At 48.2% G+C, this 18541-nt stretch overlaps 1 protein-coding gene across 1 annotated transcript in view; it reads left to right on the top strand.

Annotated features, from left to right (window-relative positions):
* The window catches only part of LOC120393935 (elongator complex protein 1-like), a 129803-nt gene that overhangs the window by 29494 nt on the left and 81768 nt on the right, over positions 1 to 18541 (top strand). The window contains exons 5-13 of the mRNA XM_039518394.1: positions 786 to 866; positions 1253 to 1338; positions 4644 to 4743; positions 6075 to 6165; positions 6697 to 6820; positions 8016 to 8109; positions 8909 to 9139; positions 9736 to 9906; positions 15515 to 15605. Of these exons, the coding sequence (XP_039374328.1) occupies positions 786 to 866; positions 1253 to 1338; positions 4644 to 4743; positions 6075 to 6165; positions 6697 to 6820; positions 8016 to 8109; positions 8909 to 9139; positions 9736 to 9906; positions 15515 to 15605 (1069 nt within the window). The remainder of the gene's footprint in view (positions 1 to 785; positions 867 to 1252; positions 1339 to 4643; positions 4744 to 6074; positions 6166 to 6696; positions 6821 to 8015; positions 8110 to 8908; positions 9140 to 9735; positions 9907 to 15514; positions 15606 to 18541) is intronic.

Raw genomic sequence — 18541 nt, 5'->3', positions numbered from 1 at the left:
GCAGTCATGCCTGCGGGAGGTCCACCGGAGCCCCGGGACGACCGGACCTGCCGCAGGCATGACTGTGGATGGTTCGCTGGTCCCGCGGCTCGGCTGGACCTCCCGCAGGCATGACTGCGGCAGCTCAAGCGGAGCCTCCGGACCTGCGAACCGTCCCGCCGCCGCGGGCGGCCCAGCCGCGCCGCGCGACCAGCGGACCCTCTGCAGTCATGCCCGCGGGAGGTCCGCTGCTTCCGGGGCGCCTCCCGCGCATGACTGCTTGGGGCGGCCAAAAAGGTAGAGCCGCCCCTGCATTCAGAATACTTACAGCACCAAACCAAAGCAGCTGCAGAGTTAACATTCCATATGCTGCTTGCTTTTCTTGCTAATGGATAGGACTCATTAACTTCATGCGGAGGTGAAATAACACTAAGATTTTACAATTGTAATTGTAGAGGTAAGAAATGCAATACACAGGCTGTGTTTTTCACTAGATTTTTGGATGTTACTGCATTGGATTTGTGGTTTTGCTTTAAGACCTTCTCTACTTATAGGAACTACTGTCAACTTAAAATCTAGTCAGTTTCAAAGTTGAATTTGAGGTAGTGTTCAAGAACTGCTTGCCTCTGAGTCTCCCTGCCAATTTTTGTGGCTTTACAATCATATTTTCTTGTTGTTGAGAGTGATTTTTTTCCCCTCTGCTTTTGCTATGTGACAAACAGGGGAACTGAATTCAACCTTCTCTCTGACACTGGGGAATACCACACACGTAATTTTTAATCCTGGCTTGTATGTTTACCATGCAGGTCAGCAAACTCTTATTATGATGACAAAGGACTTTGAACCAATTACTGAAAGGGAGATCCACCAGGATGACTTTGGGGAAGGTGAGTTGTTGCAGTGAACACAGACATTCAAAAGTATTTCATTGTTATCTCATAAAAATGAATGAAATGAACAAACAGACCTGCATGAACTCTGCCCAGGAGGCAGCAGGATACTACTGTCAGGTTGCAGCTGAATGTCAATATTTTTCTTGGCAGCAGCGGCTCTAAATGTGTCAAACCTGCTGCAAAGTTACCCAGCTGCTGCAGTGCTGTTAGCCATATGTATCGCTAGGAAATGCATCCCACAGAATAGCTCCAAGAGCTTGTCCTGTAAAAGCCTGCACCATAGGTTAGGAAGGCAATGCTGCCTTGGGGTTCTATTTGTCTGTCAAACTGCATGGTGTCATTTTGTAAGTCTTCAGATATTGCAATTGTCTCTCCTGTAGGAAAGTTCATCACTGTTGGTTGGGGCAAAAAGGAGACACAGTTCCATGGATCAGAGGGCAAACAGGCAGCTCATCGCAAGCAAATGGTACTGCACTGACATATGAGGTCTCCATGCTGCCCAGATGGGACAGCTATACAGAGAGAGCTATCGTCTTTCCCTCCGTGCTATGCAGACGCTCCTGCTTCTTCCCTGGCATTCTGTCCTTATTTCTACCCGTTTCTTTATCACCTAATTTGTTCACTGTTCACTTGATTTAAGTCAAATACTTTTTCCTTCTCTCTACTTCAGTAATGCAGTGTTGAATGCCTGTAATGCTCACTTAGCCCCTGACAGGTTAGGAGTGGTTTTCAAACACAGTAGGCAGCGCAGATAGTGCTGCCTGGAGTTCCGCTTGCCCAGTGCTTCCCGTTATAAGACCCTGTTTTCAGTTGCTTATATCTTTGCCAAACTTTAACTGTTTGCATTGAAACTTCCATGCCAGGGGTCTGCCACAGGATTTTTTTTTAAAGCTTCACCTAAAATGGTTCAACTGTTTTTCTGAGAACGAGATTGGGGAAGAGTATTTTGTTTTACCCACATTTTTAAAAAGTATTTACTGCTGTTTCATTGACAAACTATAGCACCCCAAACTTTGGGGCACATACTTGAAATTTGGCAAGATATTTGTGTCAGGGTTGTGCCTTTTGCTGTTTCCATGAAAATTCACCAAAATTGGTCAAGTTATAAGCCTTCGGGAAGTCTTATTTCACACTTGTTAAAGTGCAGCAGCTAAATTCTCTGGAGATCTTGTTTGCACTGAGCATTTCTCTGTCCCCTCATAGCTCCTACATGACAACTGGGCTGCACATACACCATCCCAGGCTTCAGGGGCTGAGCAGGACTTTCCCTACAATTGCTGTCCCTGGCTTAATGGGGCTGCTGTGGCACCAGAGCTGAGAACAGGGATATTGTGTCCTGTGCGCTCAGTGACCCTTTGCTGGGGCCCAGGGAGTGTGGAGGAGGAAGCAACCTGACCTGAGCAGAGAGGGACAAGAGCTGGGTGGGGAGGGGGTAGATTGGGACAAGAAGCCAATGTGAAGATGGGGAGGTGGGGGAGACTGATATAGGACAAGGAGGTGGGAGTGCTTTAAGCTGCCTGGGCAAGGAGACTGAGACAAGGTGCCTGGGGGAATAGACTGGAGCTAGTGTGAGGGGAAGTCTGCGACTGGTTTGGGGTGCCCCCGGGGGAGGTGAGGGCTGGCTGGGCAAGGAGACTGGGCCTGGAATGAGGAACGTGGAGAAGAGCAGTGGAGACTGGCACTGGGAGACAAATTGGGACAGATTGGAGAGTACAGGGCAGGAAGGGGGTCAGGCTTTGGGGGAAATGGGCAGAAAGGCCTTTGCCCACGAGAGCATGCTCCCTTCCTGAGCCTGGAATGGAGCCCAGGGTCCCTGAGTCTCATCATTTTTCTGTCAGCAAATATCTGTGAAACCCACTGGCAAAGTGTCTCCTCCCCCTCTAGTGGCTGGTCCCAGTTGAAGCTCAGAGTTACGAACACCTCGGGAATGGAGGTTGGTTGTAACTCTGAAATGTTCGTAATTCTGAACAAAAGTTTATGGTTGTTCTTTTAAGAGTTTACCACTGAACATTAACTTAATACAGCTTTGAAAGTGTGCTATGCAGAAGAAAAATGCTGCTTTCCCTTTATTTTTTTAGTAGTTTGTTTAACACAGTACTATACTGTATTTGTGTGTGCGCGTGTGTGTTTGTGTTTGCTGCTGTCTGATTGTGTAATTCTGGTTCCAAATGAGGTGTGTGTGGTTGAGTGGTCAGTTCGTAACTCTGATGTTCATAACTCTGAGGTTGTACTCTACTGCTAACAGTTACTCAGCTTATGTGGCAGAGGTCTATGCTGTGGGTCTATGGTTCCAGCCCTGCTGATGGCCTGTCTGGGTGTCAAATTCAGTGTGATGTCACATGGTGGAATTTTTTTTTCTATTTACTTTTTTAAATCCTAGGAAATAACACAAACAAAACTAAGTTAAAGAAACACTAAGATGGCGAAGTCAAGCACTCAAAAGTTATGAAAAGCCAGAATGAAGGATACCTGTACAGCCTTAACTCTGCTCCCTTGTGTGTCTACATTATGATACTGTCTTTAATTACATGATCACGTACAGTTTTTTCCACAGGACCCCTGCCTTGTTCAGCATACAGGATGGACAGTGGTGACTTAATGAGAGCTAGTCAATATTTTATTTTAGCCACATAATTCAATGCGTGTCCCATGCCTTATTTTTTTTTCACACTGTTTGAACTCTGCTATGAAGATAGAATTCTGAATTTCCTCCTGGGCTCTTCTTTGGCACTTCATCACCAAGGTGAGTGCTTCCCAAACATTAACAAATGTATCTTCACAGCACCCCTGTGAGATGTGCAGTGTTATTGGGAATTGAGGCACAGATTAAAGCCAAAAGATTCAAAAGATTCCACTAATTTTGGATGCCCAGTTTGAGACACTTGGGGCATGATTTTTCAGCCTACATACTATTGTATAGTGCTTCGTATGTTCACAGCACAGCTCCCGTTGACCTGAGTAGCAGCTGTGAGTGCTCAGCAGTTCTGCAGATCAGACCCCAGGGTCTCAAGTTCAGGGTCCCAGAAAATGAGAAGCACACAGTTAGTGATTGATCACCTCTTAATGTTTTGGTGTCGGTGCTTTGCCCAGCATCACACAAGAACCCTGTGGCAGACGGAGGGATAGAATCCTCTTCTCCAGAGTGGCATTCAACTGTTCTAACCAGAAGACCAGCCTTTCTCTTTCTGCAGTTCCCTGCCTCATTCGCCGCACACCTTCAAACTTCTGCAACCCATCAGACAGGGTCCCACAGACAACAGCCCCCTTCACTACACAGCCCTGGTTCATCCCTAGAGCCCAGTCTGTCCTGTGCACTGAAAAAGTGAGGAGACTTGTGGCTAAAATGGATTTGATTGTCATTAAAAGCTATATCATAATGCAGGCGCACAAGGGGGCCAAATTAAGGTTTCATGGACAGTTTTCAGATGCATCTGAAGAAGTGAGGTTTTTTACCTACGAAAGCTTATACCCAAATAAATCTGTTAGTCTTTAAGGTGCCACTGGACTCCTTGTTGTTGTTTTTGTGGATACAGACTAACATGGCTACCCCCTGAGTCTTATTATTGGCATTTCCTAACAGTTGAGTGCTTAACTTTGCCACCTTAACATTCTTTTAACACCTGTTTTTGTTGTTGATGATGATGTAATAAACTACATAATGGACTTTCAAAGGGCAGGGGCAGCCAATAGCTTTCTGTAGCCAAAGGCCATTCCAGCAGCAGCCATTTCAGACTTGCACCTGATCCTTTGGTTTTTCTTGTATAACTTCAGGAAGTGCCTCCTGCTTCATCCTCTGATGATGGCCGACCCCGAGTCACCTGGAGAGGAGATGGGCAGTTTGTAGCAGTGAGCGCTATTTGTCCACAGACAGGTATGGGATTAACTGATCTAGAAAACCTGCTCAGCCCCAAATTGAAGTATTTACCTGTGCTGGTGTGGGAGGCTGTTACCAGTTTATCAAGATGGCAAAGCCGCCTTACTTTGTCATATTTAGTAACTGGCAATTAAAGAAAAAAGCTGAAGGTTTTTCCTTCCATTTTGGGCCTAGTGTTCAGTATAGATGCGTCTGAGTCAAACTCTCGACCTGAAACACCACTGTGCAGGAAACAGGGGCCCAGATTCCGACTTCACAGCTCTGCTCTTTCTCACTTTCCATTGACCTAATTTTCTGTCTCAGAGATTAGCCAAGGTCAGAATTGGTGTGATGGCTATTGCACAAGAGGGGTGTTGTTTTATGCTGCATCCTGGAAAGCAAAGCAGGGGCTAGAATTGCTGGTGTGGTTTTTTTCGCCCTCTCACTCCTCCCTGTCACAGGCTAGGAGCAAACTTTTGAAACCATGCTCTTCTGAAAGCAAACCTTCTCAAACTGCTCCTCTTACCCATTAGAAACACCCAGTTTATGTGGCTTTTGGCTTGGTTTCCAAGCATATTGGGGAGTATCGCGACTTGCTATCACTAACTGATACTTCACTTGTTTGGATCAAAACCTTGGGTGCTGGCTGAGTTACAGCTGTGTCCCTACACAATTGTGATGCCAACAGAACGTCCTAGCTTATACAACCAAAGTGTGCAAGTTAGGCTGCCTTCTGCAGGGCCAGGCCCCAGCCTCCCCCGTTTGTTATCATGGCGGGGTTGTGCATTCTGTCCGAACATGGAACTGCTACCAGAGAAGCTGGTCTTCCAAACCGTTTGGATTTTGACCCTCATTTATTTCAAAAGTCAGCTGGCCCCTGGTCTCATTCGGGACCACGCACACAAGGAGTTAATGTCACACATCAGGCTGTCTTTTAATTGTGACTGGACCAAAACTGTTCAGTGCATCTCAGAATGCAAAAGAAGTCATTTTTGGAATCAGAACTCTCAGAAATGCAAGGAAATGTGAAACTCAGAGTTATTTAGGAAGTTTGAGTATAGAATGCACATGAGAAACTCCAAGCAGAAAGAAGTTATTTTGTGGCGCTTTAAGCAGGAGAATGGTCACAATCAGACTGTCCAACCTTGTGCACACTCACAGCTGTGTCATAATTGTAAGCTGCACAGCAATTCCAGTGAGCCTGTCTGCAGCTGCCATTATCTGCAAGGGGTGCCAGTACTTCACAGAGGAGGTCTTCAGGAGGAAGTTGTCCCTTTCCACCCCCACCAAAAGCAGAGGACACTTCTCCTGAGTTTCCTGTTTTCCCCCCTTACCCTTGTCTTGTGTAGGGGCTCGGAAGGTCAGAGTGTGGAGCAGAGAGCTGGTCTTACAGTCGACAAGTGAGCCTATCCCAGGACTAGAACAAGCACTGGCCTGGAAGTGAGTAAATGAGCAGCCTGTGTTCCTGGTGGATGGGGTTGGGTTTTGTTCACTGGCTGTGGGGTTTCCTCAGCGTCTGTCAGAGCCTGAAGGATCCTTTCCCTCCTTTGTTTTCCTGCTTTGAGCTGCCCTCCTGGTCAAACATGTAAGGAGGAAGTGCCGTTTAGAGCCAGTCATTCCTGTTTCCCAGGACCACCGTCCCCCCTCCCCCGTCCGCTCAGGAGGTGAGACCAGAGCTGGTAGGAGAGGTTATAGTCTTATAGCAACACCATACCAGGCTGGCTCAGCTTTGGGAGGGACAGCAGCACTTATCCTCTCCTGTACTAGTATTATTTCTACAGTGGTGTTGTGAACCCTGAGTAAGGTCTGCGTGGTGCCAGAGCCTTGGCTGGGGGCCTGATAAGAGCACATGCTCTGCTGCTCCTTGGGTTTGTGTGCTACTGGGCAAGGGCAAGCAGCTAGATGTGTTCCTTACCTTAAATCTGCAATAAATTGTGGTCACTCATGCATTACCCCTGCATTTGTTTTAAGGCCCTCTGGAAGCCTGATAGCCTCCACACAGGAGAAACCCAACAAACATGATGTTGTCTTCTTTGAGAAAAATGGTCTCCTTCACGGGGAATTCACTCTCCCATTTCAGAAAGGCCAAGCCAAGGTAGGTGAGGGGTCCAGGCTGTCGTCCTCCTGTGTATGCAGTGCTTGCTGCTCCTTGGTGTGGAGACCTGTCTGCTGAACATGAAGGGTTGTGGTCAGTGGTCAGTAGTTACGGGCCCAGATCTGAGTAACCCCAAATCTAGAGTAGTCCGGATCCAGATTTCAAATTAGCTGCTAGTTCCCATCTTGATAGTGAGCTGAATCTAAACTGCAGATCCAAATTTGTGTCTAGCTCTGATCTCTGCAGACTGGGCCCTTCATTGCCTTTAGTCACTGACAGACTTGCCCCAAATCTACAGAAAGAGAGGGGAGGTAGGAAGCACCAATTTGTGACTCTTTACAAGAGAGGTTGTGTAAAAGAGTCCTTTGTAGTATGCACGGGTAGCCTTGTTGACTCCAGCTGAGCACTCAGCACCCTGGGAAATTCAGACGTCTTTAAAATCAGGCTCTTATCTCTCTCTTGGTCACAAAGTGCCTAGGAGCAAGAGCAGAACAATGGGCTCAACCCATCTCCCACTGAAGACAGTGTAAGGCTTCCGGTGGCAGCACTGGGAGCTGGACCAGGCCCTGTATTTTTAAGTGCTCTCTCTACTGAGGAGACAGCAGCCTCTCCAGAGGCTCTAGCATTTGATCACCAAGATCTCCTGGAGACAATGCTTCCAGCCTCTGGACGGCCTCGCCCCAGGTGGGGAGGAGGCTCTGTTTCAGCCGCACCACTGTGCCTTGAAGCTGGGGTGAGGTTGCAGGTGATGCGTGGGAAAGAGTAAGATCTAAAATAGGGCAAAGCACGACTGCTGTGTGAATGGAGAGTGTGAGACTCCTCACTGGGCTTGCTTAAGCTGTTCCCTTCCGCAGGCAGTGTGTGGAGCAGGAGCTGCCCTCCTGGTCAAACACATAAGGAGGAAGAGCCGTATAAGAGTGTATAAGAGCCGTATAAGAGGTTCTACTTAATGTTCCCCTTAGTTTCCTAAGACAGGGCTGGGGTCTACCATCTTAAATTCATGCCTGGGGGATTTCCTGGCATAAGCTTTGTAATATGTTACTGTCTTCTATTCCCTGCAATGGTGTGCTCCCTTGTATGCTGTCTGGGCAAGGAGGGAGCCAACCAACGTTTCTAAGCTTGAGTAGATGATTCTGACATGGTGGTCTGCCTTGTGTATGGACAGAAACACCAATGAGAGACTCTGTCCCATCAGGTTAACGAGCTGCTTTGGAACTTAGACTCTACGATCCTGGCAGTTTGGTTGGAAGATGTTAAGAAAGAAAAGAACTCTGAGACAAACACCTATGGTAAGAATACTTTCAGTGCCCTGGCTGCTCCCAAGTGCACGTTAATTAGGAGGTGTGGAGAGGGAATATGTCAGAAGACATGGAGAGATTCTGCCCAGTGGTCTAAGATGCCTGTGCAAGGTCAGGAGAAACTGCAGTAGTTCACTAGATTTTGCTCAGGCATTGTCCAGGCCAGCTGCTTTGGAAGCAATGCCAAAGCTCACTGCCCATCAGTGGGCTTCTGAAACAGCTACGCCAGTGCCTGAAGATCCCAGCCCTTAATACTAATGTCCCCTTGGGGAAAGGTCTTTTTTGGGGAAGAGGAGGGGCACAGACGTTTTAGGTTCTTTTTGGCAAATTTTGAGGTCAGGGTTGCTTTGTGCTGGGTGCTACACAGAAACAGTCAGAGACAGCTCCTGCCCCAAGGAGCTCACTATCTTAATAGGCAAGATAGAGGTTGGGAGACAGGAAGGGTGGTTATCCCCCCTGTACAGATAGCAAAGTGACTGGGCCCTGGTCACATAGGGAGTCTGGTGGGACAAGGATTGAACCTGGATCTCTTGTGTCCAGTGTAGTGTGTTAACCCCAAAGCTAGTCTTCCTCCCTGGAGCACAGGGTGACTGAAGCTTAGACAGTCTGAAGGGCTGCTGAAATAATCTTTGGTGGTGGCTATGACAGAGATAGGGCCTGAGCCACAACATTCAGCTAAAACTGCTGGATCCTCGCAAGCTGCGAGTGGGGAGGATGCAGCTGGGTGCTAGCTGTGACCTTACTGCCCCAGCCCCCATGCAGTGTGTAATGACTACATTTCTCTGTGTAGTTCAGCTCTGGACAGTAGGGAACTATCACTGGTACCTGAAGCAGAGCCTGCATTTTGGCAGCGCTGAGAAAAGCCGGCTTGTGTCACTGCTGTGGGACCCTGAGATCCCATATCGACTGCACGCTCTCTGCAGAGGATGGCACGCCCTCTGCTACGACTGGCACTGGAGCACGGACTGCAGCACTGGGGAGGAGAGCCACCTTGTGGCCAACGTGGCCGTTATTGATGGAGGTGATTGTTGGAGGCCAAGTCAATGAGTGGGGGATGGAGGAGGAATGTGTTAGAGGTTGGTGTGTCTGGTGTTTAGCAGGTGTCTGTCTGGGGCATTGCAATGCTTGAGTGCTGCTTCTCTCACTTATAATAATAATAATAATTGGAGATATACCAATCTCCTAGAACTGGAAGGGACCTTGAAAAGTCATGGAGTCCAGCCCCCTGCCTTCACTAGCAGGATCAAGTACTGATTTTTGCCCCAGATCCCTAAGTGGCCCCCTCAAGGATTGAACTCACAACCCTGGGTTTAGCAGGCCAATGCTCAAACCACTGAGCTATCCCTTCCCCCCCAACTTAGGGATGTGATAAGACACTAGGGTGTGGGAGAGCTCCCTCCTTCAGGACTAAATCCAAAGCCCCTCAGAGTCCACAGGAGTTGAATTAATGGGCTTTCAATCAGGGCCTCAGTGAGCAGAGCAGCCCTTCATTGTACCCCTCCCCACCCTCCAAGCCTCCTCTTCCTCTGGCAGTGTTGCTGTGTCTGTTACAGTCTGAGTCAGAGCTGGAGTTGCAGTTGGGGGATGGTGCATAGCCTGATTTTTCTGTTTCCTCAGATAAGGTGCTGGTAACGGCCTTCCAGCATTCTGTGGTGCCTCCTCCCATGTGTACCTTTCAGCTCCAGCTCCAGCAGGCAGTGAACCAGGTCGCATTCCACACAGACCCCACAAAGAGTGCAGACCTTGCTGTCCTCGACGCCAGCAACAGGATCTCCGTTTACAGAGTTGGTGTGTGTTTTCTTTTTCTCTCAGTTCCTGGGTTTGCTGCACCTCTGCTCCCTCCATGGTCTTCTCAAGGGTGCCCTTTCAGGTCTCAGACCTCCAAGTGACATGTCTGTATGTTCCTCTCCCTCCAGATAAAGGATCTAGGCTTGTTGTCCCCTGCGGTTCACTCTACTATCCCAGCAAGTCTGACATGAGTTCAGCACCTGTGGTTCACTCTCTCTCGGCACAGTGAGCAGCCAGCTTTCACAGAGCATTTCTTGTATTTAGAACAGAAGAATTACAGAGAAAACAATCCTAAAGAAACGATCAGTTTACCCGCACACTGAGGGACACTCAGTTAGTTCAGGCTGACCTTTTACAGCACAAGCTCTTTCTTTGTCATCTGGGCTTCTTGATCCGGGTCTGATCCAGCCTATGCAGTTCCTCCCAGGGGATGATACTTCTCTGGAGTTGTTTGCTTGTCCCAGGATTTTAGTCTGGGAATTTAGTGTACCAAAATCTCATGCTGTGGGTGAGTCAGTAACAAGAGGGGTCAGGGAGGAGTCATTTGATTTGTAAAAACCTACAGAATCATAATTTCAGTGGTGTCTACCTCTGTGGTGTGATAGAGGAGACTTGCTGACGTCTCACCTACCCCCACTCCCAGCTTCATGTCTTTCAGTTGGAAATTTTGATAATTGTGTCATGGGATGTGGGTCAAGTTGGGTATCTTGTAACGCTTTCTCCCACAAATGCAATGGTACCAAGCATGACAAACCTAGAACAATCATGTAGATATATATTTCAGAAAATGTTTACAAATAAACTTATTTTAATTCTACTTTACCACAAGGATGCATTGCTTATGTTTAAGAAAAAAGCAACCCTTAGTAATTCTAGGGAAGTTAACCTTTATTCATCAGTCTTCATCCGTGTTGTCTCCTCTAGGGCACCACTGCTAGACACATTGTAACACTGATCTTCATCTGCGCTGAGCTGCGCTTGCATGTGTCCGTGTAAAGCAGTTTGCTCTTCAAACATTTATAAGGTGGTGAGCATCTGGTCTTTGCACACAAACATTTGATTAGCACACACTCCTACATCAATCCTTCAGCTATTTCACACACAACTGGTGTAATGAGTCCATCCTCAAAGATCCATCCAGGCCTGACTGGGGAGGCTAGTTCTGGATTTGCTCAGTCATCCTGGAGTTTGCTCTCTTGATAGTAGGTATAAATGCACCCTCTTGTCTGGGGCAATTTTTCTCTGTTTGTCTGTTTCTTGGAAAACATCTACCAGTGTAGCTCTGCAAGTGTCGTAATGGTGATCCTCAAATGTTAAGCTCAGCATATGAACTTCTCCAGTGCATTTATGACCTCATCAGTGATCGTCTTAGCTGTAGCGAGCACCTTCAAAGTGAGGAAAGAGTCTTCAGATACTGAATCAAATGGCTTCCAGTAAGATAATTTGGTCTTTCCAGCCAATCTTCCAGTAGTGTCACTAGAAATCTTGGCGTAGAAACCTTGCAGCGTAGCAGGGTTTAACAGTCCGAGTGATAGGAACATGTCTCTGAGCGATATACAGCAATTCTGTTCCCCAGCAGCAGGCACAAAACCAGAATCTTGTGGAAGTCTTGAGTAGCATCTCAGAGAGAGTACTAGAACATCTGTGTCTTGTGCAAAAGTACGGAGTTTGGTGGCACTGATGGCATGCAAGAAACTCTGTGTCAGCCTCCTCATGGGAACTATGAAGAAACTCCACTGAACAGTGTGAGGCAAGGCAGCAGCTTCGTTATGCCACGTGACAACAAAATTCGTGGAACAATTCTTCACATGCTGAAGGATTTTTCCTGCAAGGTATGCTGTTAACTCATCCTTCTTGTGAGTATGAAATGGTACATTGTGACATTGGAGATGTTCTTGGAGTCAGTAATTTTGCATTGGACAGGTGCAATGCCACGGAGTCTTCTTGTGATATTTGTAATTAATTCCTTTGCATGCTCATCAAACACGAGATGGACTTCATTATAGGTCCAGTATTTTCCCTGTCGTCTCATAATGAAGTGTTCAGCCAAATCTTGGCAGGTGTTAAGTTTCTAGTTTGCGAGTTTTTACCTCAGCCACACATCTATGTTTGCTATGTTGTAAAGTCTCTGTTGGCGTAAGGTTCCAGTCCCCCTGTCAGTAGGTGCTGGATTAGGAAGACCATGCAAAACGACCGTGAGTTTGCTTTTCATCTGACACATATGCATTGTTCCGTTGCATTCGTATATTGATAGTGCTACCATGGAGAACTCAGACTTTCCCAAAGTTTCACATAGGTCAACATCATACTGAGATCTGGACACAACCAGGAGACGAACAAACAATGATCTGTCTGAGATTAGCTCTGTACTGATCCCTGCCACTTCACTCTGACTTTTCTTTGCATTCGAGCACAGGTTTCATCTGTTCTTCTTGTTTGGAATCCATAGATTGATGGAGCTTGGGATAATTCTTTTGGTTTTGAAGGCTTCATACAAGTCATGGCTAGGGCTAAGATTTTGTCACGGATGCTTTTAGTAAAAATCATGGACAAATCACAGGCAATAAACAAAAATTCACGAAAGCCCATGACCTGTGTCTGACTTTCACTAAAAATTGCCCTGACAAAATGGGGAGGTGGGTTCAGCTCCTATGGAAGCTGGGCTACTGCAGAGTCCCTTCGCCCCCCAATGGCATCTGGGAGCTCTGGGGGTCTCCCAGCTGTGGCTGGGCAGCTGTGGGGGACTGGCTTGGCGCTCCAGCCCCAGGGCAGAAAATGTCAGAGGTTAATGGAAGTCACGGATTCTGTGACTTGCGTGATCTCCTTGACAAAATCATTGTCTTAGTCATGTCCCAAAGTATCCATTCAGCTGACATCTTTAACAACCTCATCACTGAGGACTGTTTTCGTCATGATATTAATGAGCTCCTGTAGGTCATCCATTGCGTATGAAACTCCCATGTACTGCAGGACAAAATGCTTTTCTGTAAAAATTTAGCAGTTGCAAACAGTCTTCTTATTACTGTTGACATCAGCACTTTTTTCTTTTCATAGCGCCACAACTTTTGCAGCTTTTAAGGGTGTGCGCTATGATTCACGTCTATGGGTAGGATTACTACAAACTATGTCCATATCCCACAGTTCATCTTCAATAAGTGCTTCGAGAGCCTTTCAGCTAAGCATTTGTTCCTCTTCAGTCCCATTCAGAGCAACTGTTTCTCTGTACTTAGCCTCTAGATTGGCTATCGCCACTGCTTTCCTACCCATTACAGCTTCTGCAAGGCAATTGATGAACAATTTGAATTGCACGGTTTGCAGGAGTAAAATCAGTATTTGTTTCTGTTGCTATTACCTTTTAGATGCAGCACATTACATATATTCTTGGTGCATCACTTGATGTGATATGCAATGTCATGTGTGGGTGTCTTTTGGGTCATTGCACTCATTTAACTTTACTTTCCATGGAACTTCCTTGCTGACTGCTTCATACAGATTCTCACCTGTCTCACATATTAGAGCTGTGCTTAATGGATGCTTTCAGGCTTATGGCAGAAGTAGCAAGTGTTCTTCTCAAAACACATTCCATGGCTAGTATAAGGCAAGTCTCACCTACAGTTGGCTCTTGTCCTGCGATCTTCAACTTTTTCCTGATCCTTGATGTACTTCCTCTCCAGTCTTGCCAAATTCAGTTTATGTGCACTTCCGATAGCGTGTATGGTCCCTGCAAGCATTGTGTTTAGGTATTCTCCAAAGATTCAGCTACTCTCCCCATTGATGCCTAAAAATGATCAAGACCAAAGTAAAAACAAGTGTTTTGTAATAAATTGCTTTGGGATTGTAATTAATTACATGATGTAACTATGTGGGTACTGTTTGCATAGAATATCAGGGTTGGAAGGGACTTCAGGAGATCTAGTCCAACCTCCTGCTCAAAGCAGGACCAATCCCCAAGTAAATCATCCGACAGATTTTTGCCCCATATCCTGAAATGGCCCCCTCAAGGATTGAACTCACAACCCTGGGTTTAGCAGGCCACTGCTCAAACCACTGAGCTATCCCTCCCTCCTAGATGCAGATGCAGTCCAGTCCAGTAATTATTGCCTGGATACTGACATCTTAACCAATGCCTCATTGCCATTCATAATAGATAAACAAAACTGATAATCAGAACCACCGACCTGCTTCATTTTTGGTGATGATGGCAAATCAGCCTGAAGCACTCCTTTCATTTATAATAATCTGGAACATTAAAAACTCAGTTATCATGTTCTGAGCGTTTAGCTGATAACACAGTACTGTCAGTCGAGGGCCATAACTTAGCTTTGAGTGCTGTGTTAGGCCTGTGTTTAAAAATCCAATTTTTAATTATTCTTTAACGTTTTCATGCATATATATCTGCGTAATTGTTCTAGGTTTGTCATGTTTGGTACCATAGTATTTGAGCGGGAAAGGGCTTTTGAATGATACCAAGTCAACCCATTTCTGATTACACTGTGTTATGAAAATTTCCACCAATCCAAGGACCTGGAGCTGGGAGCCAGGCGGCACCAAGTCCCTGGTGCCATACTGCAGAGGACGACGCCATTGGAATTATGATTCTGTAGATTTTTATGAATCAAATGACACCTCCCTTACCTTTCTATCACTAACTCACCCACGGAATTACACATGTTCCCAATAATTTCTCTCCACTGATTTTTAGCTCCTGGAGGAAGCTTGGCAATGCTGCCTCGTGTAGCTAGAATACAATCCCCAGCTCACAAGAATACAGATCACATTTCTAGATACACAAGTTAATGAATATCTCCTATGCCCATAGCATCCGGCACATCTCACAATAATTGTCTTTTGAAGTTTCCATACTTCCAGGGTCTCATATCTGCCACCTTCTGCACATCATACTCCACGCCTGTCCCTAGGCGTGCTCCTCCCTCTGAGCTGTGCTGAGTGACACTGATGCTTGCAGATCAGCCTGGCTCACAGAACTTTCACTCTCAAATGCCCAGGTCTCAGACGCGGCCCCAGCTTTGTACCTATGGCCTCGTAGTTGATGGGAGGCTTGCATGACAAGCAAACACTGTGTTTAACACCATTCTAGCTGGATGCCATCTCAGGTGACTCCTTGCTGAAGCAATGGCATCTGCACGTGAGTTTGTTGTGTGGCCTGTTCCCCCTGTTCTGCAGAATGCTGTGAGGCATAATGTATGGACTGCCAGGATTGGTTTGGCATCCTTGTCCTGGAGATGACTGGGATCCCAGAGTGTAGAGATGGCAAAGGCCCTCAGCCCTAGTTCAATGCAGGATCAGTCCTCATGGACAACCCATTGAACAGCACAGCTGTCAGTCTGCTGAGCGATAGGAGGGCTCCCCACTCCTCCAGGAAGGCTGTCACCTGTTTTGGTTTCATGCTGCACACTTAAGAGTAAGACTCTTGCTGTGCACAAGTGAGAATTATGAAGGCAGTTGACGTAGAAGAAAGCATCATGAAAAGGCCACTGCACATTGAATTGCGCTCAGTAATGAATAGATTGGGAGCAGTGTATTTTGCAAGTCTTTGGTGGTTGTGCTTGAAGGGTGCTCTAACATGCCTGTTTGTTCCATTTGCCAGGTGACAGCACTGTGAAAGACCCCGCTGTTACATTGGGAGGAAGTGGATTTAAAGCTTCTGTGGAAACACCTCATCTGGAAAAAACCTACAGGTACTGCAGGCCTATCATGAGTTCTGGGAAACAGGGCCCGGGGCTGTATATAGGCAGTGGCTGACTGCTGGGTGAGAGATGCCTCCTGCTTAGCTTAAGGGCCCTTGGTCCTGCTATACAGGGACTCTGGCCTCAACTGACACTAAGGAAGCACAAACGAAGCCCGTGGCCGGGCAGCGTGACACCCTCTCTCCCAGGGTGGCTGGTTTGGGACTGAGCTCTGCTGGCTAGCAGGGGCTGTGACCATCTCTTAGCACGGGAAGAAACACCACGTTCTGGCACCTCTAGGAACAGACTTTGTCATGCCGCAGGCCATGCTTGCCTCCCCAGCGATGGGGGCAGTGGAGGAATGAGGTGCATTAGTGAAAGGCTGCTTGTTCTGGAAGGGCCAGTGAGTGCTTCAGCCCCTCCCCTCTCTGTGCTCTCGCACATCAAGCTCAGCTGACCAGGCAGGTAAGTCCCACTTTGGGGATGCAGATGGCTCCCTTGGCACATGGCATGGTGTGCCAGATTCACCACCTTGGGCTAAAAGTGTGTGCTACAGATCAGTCGGCCTGGAGTGTGACTATACCCTTTACTCTGATCGCCTGCATGTGCCATTCTTCGAGTGACTGCATGTGTCCATTCCACTTCTGGTGTGTGTGCACTCAGGACACCAGTGTCAGAGATTTGTCCTTTAGCAGTACCCATTGAGGTGATGCATGTGCCCTCTGCTGCCTTCTGCTGCTGTGCAGTCATATAAAAGGTGGACCTGATTCCCCTCAGTTCCTTCTTACTGTCCATGGTTGGTAGTCTGCACATGTTAGCTGCTTCTTCAAGTGCTTATTCATGTCCATTCCAACCAGGTGTGTGTGCGCGCATGTGCAGGGTAGGCAGAAGATTTTTCCCATAGCAGCCTCCGTCGGGTCAGCCTGGGCGCCCCCTGGAGTTGTGCCCACAGGGCGTCCAATGTAGAGCCCTGCCAACCTGCCACCCCCTCGGTTCCTTCTTACCGCCAGTGACGGTTAGCTGGAACTGTGACGTTGCACTGCACGCTTTATGGAAATATGTTTATAAGTGTGAATATGATGTAACTGGAATATGCTTTATGCAAAAGGTCTCTTGTAAGGTATCATTGCAAAGCTTGGAATCTACTGAGTGTGTTCATCCCATTCATTTGCATGTATTATTTCTATGTCTGGAGTTAGGAGAATAAGATATATACACTTGTATTACCGAGGTAAACATGTTAAGTGGAAGTCATTAAGGGTCCTTCAAAATCAATCACCTGTAAATGGTTCTGGGTGGTGGAGATAGGTGACTTGCTGAGCAGTTTTTGGTCTGCAGCTTTGGGGGCATGGACCAGACCTGGGTCTGTGTTGCATCAGGCTAGTGTGTCTGGCTCAACAAGGCAGGGTTCCGGAGTCCCAAGCTGGCAGGGAAACGGGCTCAGAGGTAGTTTCAGCACATCAGGTGACAGTCCCAAGGGGGTCTCTGTGACCCAACCCATCACAGGAACGTCCCTTAGCCTTTGCTTAACAAGTGCCTTTATCTCCCCCCGGATCGAGGGACCCTGCACCCAGCATGTCCTCGTCGGTGCAGAATGCCCTGGCTCCGTCCTCCCAGGAACCGGTGCTGAAAAAGGACTCCTCCCGAGCTGCTCGGCACCAGCATGACTCCTCCCACGGCCAATCGGCTAGGCACCAGTCTCAGTCACCGGTGCCTCAGCAGAAGAAGATCCGGAGAGGGGGTGTTCTCCCTGGCTAAGTCTAAGGAGCCCAATGGCTGAGAGACCCCAGTTGGGCCACAGCACCAGGTCCCCGGGCAGGGCCGCATCAACTCCTGCCCCGGTGAGGCAGTTGAGTCCGGGTCCACCATGATTGCCAGACCCTACTGGCCAGCACCTGCTGCTCCCATCGACACTGGAGGCTTTCGAGGTGGCTCAAGACTTGCTGCGTCTCACAGTGCTGTTCTTGCCCCCTAGTACAGAGGTGGCTTCGGCCCTGTCTGCAGCACCGCGACCCCAGGTGCAATCAAGAGGGAAGCCGGCGATGATGTCCTGGTGCTCCCTTTCTCCACGGCACCCTCCGGCACCTACACCTCCAGAGAGAGAACTCAGTCGGTCTCTGAGCTCCTGACGCTCGGTGCCCCGAAGCACAGCTCCTCTATGGTCTTCGTATTCGGAGACCTCAGAGTCAGACTCTTAACGCTCCATGTTCAGGTCATGGCGGGAGAGACGTACTTACCTTGCGTCTTGGCCACCAGAGTGGCAGAACCCTTCTCAGTGGCCCTTCTGGACTCCATGAGATTTTCACCAGAGCCAGGGGAAGGAGCCAAGCGTCCCGCTAAGCAGCAACTTTGGTGGCTTTGGCCATCTTTATCCCACCGGCTGAGTGACCAGCCACTGAACCACTGACACCATTGTCTGCAGCACTGGCACTGGCTTCAGGTCCAGCTTCGGCACCAGCTGCAGCTCCGGTGCTGACATTGGCACCAGCTTTGATAGTGGCTCCAGTGGCACCAGTAGCGACCCCAGCACTGACAGCGGCTCCGGCACCAATAGTGCTGCCACCGATGCTGACACCAGCAGTCTGGTGCCTACAGTCCCCCCACCAAGCACGACACCGTCCGTGTCTGCTCCTGCACGGGACCCCCAAGAGTCACGGGATCCCTTGGGTGCTGATGGCAGGGAGCAGCTGCTGTTATTTGGAGCTTCCTCCTCTTTGTCGCTAAACAAGGCGCTGGCTGATACCACCATAGCCCTGGCGCTCGAGAACAATTGGGTGTTGCAGCAATTGCTGCGCTGGGTTGCCCAGGGTCTGGGTATCAAGGCAGAGGAGGTAGTAGAGGACTCTGATCCCATAGTGGATATCCTTGCACTCTCTGGACCTTCCCGTATTGCCCTGCCACTCATAAAACTATCATGGACACGAACAAAACCCTGTGGCAGACCCCAG

The sequence above is a fragment of the Mauremys reevesii genome, unplaced genomic scaffold, assembly GCF_016161935.1.
Source record: "Mauremys reevesii isolate NIE-2019 unplaced genomic scaffold, ASM1616193v1 Contig39, whole genome shotgun sequence".
NCBI lineage: Eukaryota > Metazoa > Chordata > Testudines > Geoemydidae > Mauremys > Mauremys reevesii.
The sequence above is the reverse complement of the archived record's forward strand: the minus strand, read 5'-3'. Positions and strand labels throughout refer to the sequence as shown.